Source organism: Schistocerca gregaria, chromosome X (genome assembly GCF_023897955.1).
Source record: "Schistocerca gregaria isolate iqSchGreg1 chromosome X, iqSchGreg1.2, whole genome shotgun sequence".
Lineage (NCBI taxonomy): Eukaryota > Metazoa > Arthropoda > Insecta > Orthoptera > Acrididae > Schistocerca > Schistocerca gregaria.
This window is the reverse complement of record NC_064931.1, coordinates 624,492,627-624,504,550: the sequence shown is the minus strand read 5'-3', so window position 1 is coordinate 624,504,550 and position 11,924 is coordinate 624,492,627. Positions and strand designations below refer to the sequence as shown.

Genomic DNA, 11,924 nt, shown 5'->3' with positions numbered 1-11,924 from the left:
TGTGGGCATGAAACTCACCAAGGCTGACCACCTTGATGCGTTGCACCATTTTCAGGAGCGTGCTCATGTTTATTTTTCTTCATTTTTGTTAACAAAGAAACAGGAATTACAATTTATTGTAGATGGATTAAATTTTTTCTAATTTTATTCAAAGCAACTTGTTTCTTTAACGGTAACAGCTGTGATTTTTGTGTGTTGTACACTCAATGCTTGTAGTGGCGTGAAGCTTGTTTTCTGTTTATTACATCTTAAAGCATCTGAACTGAAATTAATTTACGTTTATTGTATTTGGAGTGAGAGTCTTCTGAAGAAGTGACGAAATACACTTACTCTCTCTCCAATACTGGTTACTTTTAACTGTGTGACCTACCTGGACTCAAGAGTTGTTGACAGTAGAGCACAGTCACATAAATTATGGAAACAAGTGAAGAACTATCATAATAGAGCGTTCTACAACCAACCGATAGCAATTGGCAGCATTTGTGGTAAGATTCTTTTAATTTCTTTTTTACATCCTCGTAGCAATAAACAAATAATTGTACAAGTATTAATAGAGACTGAAGCCAAAATATCGGAGAAGGGAATTACATAGTTTCAGGATGGTACTAATATCACAGAATCCGTATTGTTTGTGGAGATTACTGTGCAGTTGTCATTAGCTTCGTAACTGGTGTAGCGTTTTAGTGCTGTATAATTTAGAATTCATCTATTACACAGAGCACGAGCATCCGATTATGTGTGTTTTGATAGAAATGAATATCTGATGCTCCACATATATTGGCAGACGCCTAAGTAAATAGGCCGTAATACTGTCTCAAGGGTTTGAGTGGAACAAGTTACTTCGAGAAGTTTGCGCGAGCGCGGAAGATTGCCCCTTAAGTTGCAAGTTCTTCACGTGTTCTTATCACATTCAAGAAATCTATTTGCCCTGTGTACTGAAGTACGACTAAGGAACTTTATCTTGACATTACTCATCTTCTACAATATACTATCTAATGGTACATGAATCAGGATCGGTAGATCAGAGTACTGTACACTATTCAGTTTAACACCAACTGCAGGTTTAAGTCGGAACACTCTGCTTTGTGAATCAATACACTCTTAATATGGCTCTCAAAGCTGATCACCAAGTGCTTCTTCCTGATCGCTGATTCTGAATGCACCTCTTCTAACAAATTTCTTCTATGTTCCACGAGTTTCCTCTGAAGTTATGATAAAAAACTATGTGATCGCTACAACTAATTTATAGTTTATTTCACTACTTGTGAATAAACTTTTGGCATTTATTTTGCCATAATAGCTGCCTTCAGACTTTGATTGCCCCGTTATATATATGAAATACTTTGTGGAACGCCCGAAACTGTGATAATGATCGTGCTCCTATCGATTTCGTCAGAACAGTTAATATTATTCAGATATTAAAAGCAGTTTTTTTCCAAACAATATTTGATGGATATACGTGTTCTTTGAAACATGAACGACAGTTAACACCAATTATGCTTTCTCTGTTACTGCAAGAAAGTATTTTGTACGAACTTGAAAGATTGGAACAGGTGCGTCATATTACGAAGCAGATTATATTGGTGGAAACGAATTATTCTTGATGTAAATTATACCAAATCATTTGCTTCAATTAACAGCAGTGTTATATTATGTAGATGAATGGGATCTCTGGATGAGGCAACAGAAAAGGAAATGAAAGGGCATATTTTTAATGGATGTGGTTTAATATGAACATCATAAAGTTATGATAAAATTATTTCTTTGTGATGTATGTATTTTTTACTTGTCTTCATATAATTCATAATATACACTTTCTAAATTTACAGCCATTAACAAAATGTACTGCGCGTTAAATCGCAAACAGGTGTCGTCATGGAAAATTTGCTGACTACCAATACATCCTGAGGTAAGGGGAAACTAAAACACTAAACATCAAATAGAGAATGATTTGGCATGTCGTCACACACGAAACCTTATAACAATTAAACAATTAAATTAATATGCGACATTTATTTACACACCTAGAAGCTTAAAATGAGCGTCTGCCATGGTAAAAGGAAATGTGAACAGGCACTGTATGAAAGCAGCAGCACAGATATCAGCATATTGTACTTACATAAACGCTAAACGTCATGACAGTTACTAGCGTGTACTGTTTAGTCTCCTGTACTCAAAACAATAAATACATTTAAGATACAAATTTTAGGAAATATATTAAAAGCTTGGAAATATAGTACTAAACAGTACAACACGATTATAATAATTAGTTTAACACAATTTTTAAATTCTTATTATACTTCTGATAATGATTTTCACTATCACTAACACTATTCCAAAAGCAAGCTACCTTTGTAGTAATTCATGTCTACCTCTCGCTGTAAATAATGGGCACACTATAAGAATACAATTTTTTGAAAACTTTATATGATGTCTTCCAATAGTATTTCAATACGTTTTCAGTGCAGCAACTCAAGTGCTGCAAGTGGTTTCGTTCACTGCCTTTCTAGTGCTGGCTGTTTTATTAGTCTGTGTCAGATTACACATTTCGTACGAATGTTCAGACGGAAGCTTCATCGATAACAGTAATGACTCTCTTGGGCCCCGACATGACACGCCATTTGCTGCTGCCTCGGAATGGCGGCACGTCCCTTGCGGGCTGCGGAGTCGTCGCTGGCTCCACGGCGGCACCGTTCCCGTTGTTGGCCTCCTCCATCGTGAGAGACGCATTTGCCTCATCTCCCGGACGTGTACCCTGCCTGCAACAGAGAATTTACGTTTATGCAAGCCCTACTGAGTCGCTTTCAGGAGGAATGATAAATATGGGTGGTTGTAATTGTGCAGCTGCTCATAGAGGCACAGTGAGGGCGGTAGTTATCGTATGGCAGCGAAACTTGTAGATATGATAATGCGTTAATGCTGAACCGATTTACGCTGAAAAAAAAATAGTTCCAATTTTGGTCACCAGGTGCAAATCTGGCGCTGTACACCATCTCCTCGACGTCTCTGGTGCCTATACTGAGCAAACTGTGTCAGTGGTAGTAAATAATATAATCAACATCGTGCCTTTCTCAACTGTCTGATCTTTTGTGCTCATGCCCCGTTCTTAATTCATTACATATGGAAGCATTTCTATACGTCTTTCTTGCATCCACGACGCCGGATTTTGCACCTGGTGGCCAAAATCAGAGCTAATATTTTTCCAGGGTAAATCGGTTCCGCATTAATGCTTTAGAATACATAGAAAGTTTCGCTACCATACGATAATTACAACCCACACTGGACCTCTGTGAGTAGCTGCATTTTAATTATAACCACCCAGCGTACAAAAAAGTGAAGCACTCAGAACACGAGCCGTATGTCAGTGTAACTCCGTACAAGTACACACAATCAGTCGTTTTGTAAATGATTATAGTTGCAATTCCCTGTTACAGGTAGGATGCCAACTAGAGTGCATTAGTCTTGTTGTCCGCCCTCTGTAATCCGATGACCTCGCTGTTTGGTCTCTTCCCCAAAACAATCCAATCCAACTTACATTACAGTACTCCTGTTTTGTCCTTAGGTTAGATGGTTTAAGTAGTTCTAAGTCCAGGGGATTGATGACCTCAGATGTTAAGTCCCATAGTACTTAGACTCATTTGAACCATTTGTGACTGCTTCTTACGTTTTGCCGGCACGATAGCTCAGCATGTTTAGTCAGAGAGCTAACTGGCCTCTGTAATAAAAAAAAAACTGAGTTGAAGGATCAACAAACGATCTTAAACGGATCTCATGTGACGTCCGCATCGACCAAACACAACGATAAAGGAAAAAAAAAGTGGTCGGCGCGACAGAATGTCAGTCCTAAGGACCCGGGTTCGATTCCCGGCTGGGTCATAGATTTTCTCCGCTCAGAGACTGGGTGTTGTGTTGTCTTAATCATCATCATCAAAGACTTGCACCCGGCGAACAGTCTACCTGACGGGAGGCCCTAGTCACACGACATTTACATTTCAATAGTCATGTTCATACTTAATGTTGTTACCATGTCTAGTAGGCCACTGAAATGCGTCTGATCTTGAGTGGTCACAGTGAAGGGCGCAAGAGATGCCTCGTACACATGTGTGACAGCATTATCAGAACCTGAGAGAGTTGGAAAGGTGCTGTACTGTGGAACTCCTTTTGGTCGGCTGGTCGAATTGTCCAATATCTAGATTTCTGGCACATTTGGATGCGACTATGGCCACATATTGGACTGCTTGGGAACCTGAGGACAGGCATACTGGTCATCTGGGTTTCGGTCGACCACTTCTGACTACACGGGAGTTTGGCCTCATTGTGCACCAAGCACAGTGTAACCGGTTCACACATGCGCCTGTCATTCGAGAACATGAAATGAACTCCCTGTAAAATTCTTTGTCATCCTGAACCAATGGTCGGGAATTACCAGCAGCCGGCCAAGGGAATTACTTTTTCACTTGTTGGCTGCTGTTAACATTATAACACAAACGGCGACGTTTGGAGTGGTGCCGTAATTGGGAAACATGGACTGCTGATGGATGGTGTAGTATTGTGTTCCGCAATGAATCGCGGTTCTGCACTACCCTGGATGACCATCGTCGGCGATTACGGCGGCGACCTTGGGAGTGGTCAGACTTTTCCAATGTTTTGGGGAGGTACAACGGTATTACACCTAGCGTCCTAGTGTGGGGAGTCATCGGTTATGACTTCAAGTCATGGCTTATAGTGAGTAAGGGAACTCTGACAACACAGTTGTACGTCAGTGAGATCCTGCGTCTTCATATGTTACTTCTCATGTCGCAGAAGCGTGATATCTTTTTCAAGAGGACAATGCTAGTCGAAGCATGGCACGTGTCTCTTTGAACTGTCTGCGTGATGTAGAGTTAGTCCCGTGGCCAGCAAGACCCCTAGGTATGTATCCGATAGAGCATGTGTGGGGTCAGCTCGCACGTGAGCTCCGTTCCAATGAGAGTATTCAAGATACCAAGGACCAATGACAACAGTTGTGGGACAGCTGACCTCAGGAGAGGATACAGCGGCTTTATACACCCTTCCCTACAAAATCAATGCATTCGTCTAGGTCAGAGAGAGTTCAACGCCATACTGGTAGTGGGATTTTAATGCCAAGTACTTCGTAAATTTTACTCGATTTTGTAATCACTGAAATAATACCTCATACACTTTCAACGCTTGATGTTTCATTTCGTTTCCTTCTCTCCTTCTGGGCCTTCACTTCTTATGAAAAAAAAAAAAAATGGCTCTGAGCACTATGGGACTTAACATCTGAGGTCATCAGTCCCCTAGAACTTAGAACTACTTAAATCTAACCAACCTAAGGACATCATACACATCCATGCCCGAGGCAGGATTCGAACCTGCGACCGTAGTGGTAGCGCGGTTCCAGACTGAAGCGCCTAGAACCACGCGGCCACACCGGCCGGCTTTCTTATGACAGTCAGTGCATTTCTGCTGACTGTAGTATGGACTGTTTCTAGCAGTGATATCATATAAAAGCCTATGTAATTTCATGTGTATATGCAATAGCGCCAGCTTTCAGGAATGTGATTCAGATTCGGATTAATTCCGTGCGCCGTATGTACGATCTTTCGTCTGGTACGCAGGCCAATGTGGACGTTACATCAAAGCAGCCTTTGCAGTCGCTTAGGTGAATGCGGATTAAAACACTAAAATGTAAAGTCCTGAGTATACAGTATTCGCATATAGGTAGGAATCACTCTCCCTCATATTAAGATGACACTATGGTTTATAGAAGTGTATCGAGCTACGGGAAACCATTAGCTGCAATTTACATGATAAGAAAAGACTGATCAGTTACGGGCTACAAAATGGAAGTGGAATATAGAAAGAAAAAAATGTAGGCAGATATGGAGTTGCAACATTGTGGTTTTCATGAAAAAAGTGAAAGCAAAAATGCAAAAGTTGTTCAAAGGATACGTATGATATATTTACCTGTTATATTTTTTCCTTGTAATTTAGTCGTGCTGATTCATACAGTAGAGGGGTAGTCGGAATGTTCTGTGGGGTCAGTGTATACGTGGCTACAGATTTAAGGTAGATTGTTAAAGTCCCTCTTACTCACAGATTAGTGGCACTGGAAAGTTATTTCAGGAATAATATGTGGATAATATGAGTAACGGATGCAATTGGTTCCCTGACTAATAAAAGTAACTTCTTTATCAATTAATGGAAAAGTAGTTAATTGGTTGTAAGGAATTACTCAACATGAAATTTCAGTCGTCTAGTTGGATACCACCTGCAAATGTTTTATACGCGTTGTTGGGTAACTGAGCTTAAGCCAATCGTTTACAATCTAGTTCATTACTAACAACAGTTTCGAATCACAAAACTCATGGTACCCACAGTCAGCATGTCTGAAGATGAGTAGCACTGGTTGAAAGAGCAGTGTCATAAAACCATGGTAGGTTAAAGCTGAAGATGTAAGTCAAATTAACGGAATCTAGTGCAGTCTAACTTCTAAACTGTTCAAGTCAACAGATACAGAAATTATGCCCGACATTCTCGTGGGACTATGTCCTCGTGGTTGAAGTATATCATATCTTATAAAAAATATCGAAACTTTTATTTGCACTCGTAAAGGGAATACCTAGACCGAATATTGCATAAATCTCGTGCAGTGCATTTTAAACACAGTCGAAACTGTCTCTCAACCTAGGGCAATCATCTACAACGTATTTAATTAGGAACGCCAGTGTCCATTCACAAAATTCCTGATCGCCACCGTCAGCATGTGTGAAGATATGTGGTCTGGTTGAAAGACCAGTGTCACAAAACCATGGTAGGCTAACGCTGAAGATGTAAGTCACATTGCTGGAATCTAGTGCTACGTCGAGACTAACCTTGGCACTGAAAGCTTCCTGCAGTTTCAAACTTCTGTAACTCCATACCTAATGTAGCCCAAATGCTTTATCGTATGAAGTATCTTCCCACCAAAATAAGCTATGTCTCAGGGTTTCTCGCACAAAGAAAATAGTTCTGTTGATTCAGAAAATTTTAATTTTAGTGGTCACAGACATCCCATGTGACGAAATTTCTGCAGCTTTACTGAAGGTTCGTAGCATCTTAGGCACCATATTCGTAACTTGTTAGTATTCTTCACGTTCTTGTCTATTTATTTATTAGTAGCTCGGGGATTTCAGAAGACGACTGCACGGAAACTGCAAGACATATAGAAATATGACACTTGTCATTACATGGAGTTTCTCTCCAAGTTTTGATTCGTAAAACGCGCCGCGGCGTAGTTGCAGTGGGCACCACTTGGGGGCACGCTTCTGAGAATATGTAGACAAATCATCCGCCCCATAGTGCCTCATCGAATTAGTTGGTACCTGGACACAGGCAACCCAATGAACAGACTTCCGAAATGGGTTGCCTTCGCGCCTGCCAAGGCAGCAAGCATCAGCGACTTCTATTACACTGTCCAGTAAAAATAAATGTAAGTGTTGTGTGACTAGGCCCTCCCGTCGGGTAGACCGTTCGCCGGGTGCAAGTCTTTCGATTTGACGCCACTTCGGCGACTTGCGCGTCGATGGAGATGAAATGATGATGATTAGGACAACACAACACCCAGTCCCTGAGTGGAGAAAATCTCCGACCCAGCCAGGAATCGAAGCCGGGCCCTTAGGATTGACATTCTTTCGCACTGACCACTCAGCTACTGGGGCACTGTCCAGTCACATTAATGTGATCACCTGTCAAAAGCGTTAATAATCACCTTTTGCAAGGCAGATCGCCGCGAGACGTGCAGGAACGGAGTCCATGAGGTTCTGGAAGGTACTGACTCCAATGCTGTGGCCAGATGCGCTCGGTTTCTCGATCGAGGATCCATTGGGCAAACAGCTCGATCGAGGTGGTCCGACAATTCCCGATTGAGTTTAAATCCAAGGAGTCTGCTGGCCAGGGGAGTACAGTAAATTAATCTTTGTGCTCTTCGAACCATGCACGTACCCTGTAAGCTGTGTGACACGTCCTATTGTCGTGTTGGTAGTTACCATCGTGCCGAGGAGAAACCAACTGCATGTATTTGTGGACATGGTCCCCAAGGTAGATAAATACTTGCGTTGATCCATTGTGCCTTCCAAAAGGACAAGATCGCCAGGGACTGCCACAGAAACATTCCCCTAAACGTAACGATCCCTCCTCTGGCATGGACCCTTCTGCCGATTGTTGGAGGCCGTACACGTCAGTGACCAAGTCCGATGGAGAAAAAAACGCGATTCATCTGGAAAGGCCACCTGTCGCCATTCAATGGAAGGCCAGTTGAGATACTGGTGAGGAAATTCCAGCCTGCGTCGCCAATGAACAGCAGTCATCACGTGTGCATGAACCAGGCGCTTGCAGCGAAGGCCCATATTCAGCAATGCCCGCTGAACGGTCTTTGTGGAGACACAGCTGGTAGACTCTTGGTACATCTGAGCGGTCAGTAGCTTAACAGTTGTACGGCTATTCGCCAGTACACATCTCCGCAGCTGTCGACCACCCCTGTCATCAACGGCCCGTGGTGCACCAGAGTTGCCTCAGGGCCGGTTTTGGATAGCGCCATTTTGCATGCAAGACACACTTTAACCACGGCGGCACGCGAACAGTTTACAGACTTAGTCGTTTCGGATATGCTTCCATCCTAGGCCGGTAAGCCAGTGATCATACCCTTTTGGACGACAGATAAATTGTTTCGTTTCCACATTATCACAATGACAGCCTGTTTTACGAGTCCATCAACTCGGTTTATACGAGGGTCACTCCAAAAGAAATGCACACTATTTTTTTAAATCCATCTTTTATTCTACATGTTTGAAAGTTTTGCAGTGTGTAGATACATCCTATAGGAGCAATATTTTCATTTCTCCACATAATTTCCATCCCTCTCAACTGCCTTACGCCATAATGGAACCAGCGCCTGTATACCCGCACGGTAAAATTCTGGACCAACCTGTTGGGGCCACTGTTTGGCAACGTGCACAAGGGAGTCATCATCTTCAAACCTTGTTCCACGAAGAGAGTCTTTCAGTTTCCCAAAGAGATGATAGTCACATGCAGCCAGGTCAGGACTGTAAGGCTGGTGTTTCAGTGTTGTCCATCCGAGTTTTGTGATCGTTTCCATGGTTTTTTTGACTGACATGTGGCCGTGCATTGTCGTGCAACAGCAAAACATCCCGCTTTTGCCGATGTGGTCGAGCACGACTCAGTCGAGATTGAAGTTTCTTAGTGTCGTCACACATGCATCAGAATTTATAGTGGTTCCACTTGGCATGATGTCCACAAGCAAGAGTCCCTTGGAATCGGAAAACTCTGTAGCCATAACTTATCCAGCTGAAGGTGTGGTTTTGAATTTTTTTTTCTTGGGTGAATTTGCATAATGCCACTCCATTGGTTTCCTCTTTGTCTCTGGTGGAAAATGATGGAGCCATGTTTCATCACCTGTCACAATTCCTGCAAGAAATTCATCTCCATCATTCTCGTACTGTTTCAAAAGTTCGCTGCATACTGCATACCGTTTTTCTTGTTTCTTTGTGAGCCACTGTCAACATCCTGGAAACCCACCTGGCACAAACCTTTTTTAACGCCAACACATCTGCAAACAATTCCTTCCCCTATCCCAACGTAGCGTGACAATTCGTTCACTGTGATATGTTTGTCAGCAGTCATAAATTCGTTACCTATCTGCACATTGTCTGGAGTGTGTGCAGTACGAGGCCTGCCGCTGCGAGGACAATCCTCAATATTTCCTTGCCCGCTTTCATCACGTAACCTGCTTGCCCACCGACTAACTGTACTGCGATCGACAGCAGCGTATCCATACACCTTTTTCAACCTCTTGTAGATGTTTCCCACTGTCTCGTTTTCACAGCACAGGAATTCTATGACAGCACGTTGCTTCTGACGAACGTCAAGTGTAGCAGCCATCTTGAAGACGTGCTGTGACGGCGCCACTCACGGGAACAGGTTGAACTAAGTTTGAAAACAAGAGGGAAAGGATGTATCTAAGCACTGTAAAACTTTCACACATGCAGAATGAAAACCGTGTTTTTACAAAAATAGTGTGCATTTCTTTTGGAGTGACCCTCGTATATCCTTCATTGCTAGTGCTGCCAACTGCCGCCTGTGAGTAGTTATTGCACGTTGACGTCAAACATATGTGGTGGTCACATTCATTTGATTGGACCTTGGAAATGCACATACGTACTGAAATTTGCTGTGTCACAAATAGTGCCCATACTCAGCGCCTGAAATGTGAAGTAAAAGCTAGGACAGATGCTCTATATATTGATATGTGACTACTTTCTGTATGTATCGCAGTTTTAGAGCAGTTGTCTTCTGAAGCCCCTACGGTATGTATTGGTATTTGTAGTTTTCTTCTTGGAGAGTTTCAAGATATTTGCAACAAATTTCGTAAGATAAGCTTTCCATGTGACCATACCGTTGCTCTATTGAGCGGATGGGAATTGTTGTGACAAAGCATAGGCAGCAAAGGTCCTACATTATAACTTTTTCTGCCTCGAGCTTCAGTTCTACATATTTATTCTTCGTTTTAATATTTTTTTATTGGCAGATAAATGTGATTTTCGCAAACGACTTGAGAATATCAGTCTTCGTAATTTTCTTAAGGGCATGGACCCATACACTGGAAAGCAGATGTCTTTTTACAACTTTGTCCCTCAAAATTTCTCTGAGAAAGTCCTAAAAATATTTTCTGCTTTTCACAATAACAACTCACAGGCACTTACATTCTTCAACATTTTTAAATTTTTTTACTAATACTGTTGCGAAAATTTGCACTCCCATAAAGTTTATCTGACTGATGTTTATCTCCAGTCTTCAAGCCTTAATATTCTTCTACACTGAGAGATATGAGATATTACACCATGAAGCAGCAGTAGGCCATTTATCAAGCCTTTTGGAGGTGTTTATTACATAACACGTATTAAATGGTTTAACTTTGATTCTATTTGGCACTGATGTCCATCACAGCATCAGTATGTGGTGTGACCCACATAGGCATCAATGCACTCTTGTATTCGTTGTACCATGAAAGCAAACAGTTTCGTTATGTCATCTTGAGGGATTTGTTGCCGTGTCTGAAAAGCATGCTGTGGCAGTTTGTGAAGATTACTGGCTGGAGGCTGGTATGAAAATATTGATCTCTCCATCGCACGCCAGACGTGCTCTGACAAATCACAGGAGCGGTTGGGTTAGTCGAGGATCCATATATTCTCAAGACATATGTGGGGTTATAATATGGCATATGACACTTGGTACCCTGGTCATGAAGGATATGACAAAAGGGACTACTGTTCTGGCCACATACTGGCCGGCATTCAGCCACCTTACAAAAATTTTCAAATCAGTCTCATTGTAAAATCCAATAGCTCTCCTCACCATTATTCCTGAAGTCGAAGAGCTACGAGTCTCGAGAATGGCAGCCTCTTGTGGTTTATCACCAGATAGTTTGCGGACGCGTCGTTGCCGATATGACCGCCACAGAGACAGGACTCAGCGCTAAATGCCACAGAAAGCCATTCAGTGTCCAAGTTGACTGTGGCTCTACGTCGTGCAAGTCTCTGTTACCTACCGTATGGCGTTACAAGTAAACGACGGTCCTTGTGACACACTGTCCGGATTTCAGCTGTAGGGATCTATATATTCTTTGGAGCCAATAGAGCACACTAACGATATTCTTGTGGTACAGTCCTCCTGGGAAGACCCGTGCCTACTCTTCTTGCCACACTATTGTCCAGAGTTCATCCTGTCAACACTCGTTTTTCAGTCACTGCGCTGTACCCATCTGTCTGTATAATCTGTCGGTATGGTACTCCCTTATCCTTTATGCCTGTTATTCTGTCTCTCTCAGAGTCTGAAAGATGACGATAAGCTGAACGAGCTTGTCC

At 42.3% G+C, this 11,924-nt stretch overlaps 1 protein-coding gene across 1 annotated transcript in view; it reads right to left on the bottom strand.

Annotated features, from left to right (window-relative positions):
• Positions 1 to 1,770: 1,770 nt before the first annotated feature.
• Positions 1,771 to 11,924, bottom strand: part of LOC126298246 (monocarboxylate transporter 2-like) — a gene marked incomplete at its 5' end in the record, with an annotated part of 362,063 nt that continues 351,909 nt past the window's right edge. The window contains one exon of the mRNA XM_049989550.1: positions 1,771 to 2,755. Within this exon, the coding sequence (XP_049845507.1) occupies positions 2,561 to 2,755 (195 nt within the window). The remainder of the gene's footprint in view (positions 2,756 to 11,924) is intronic.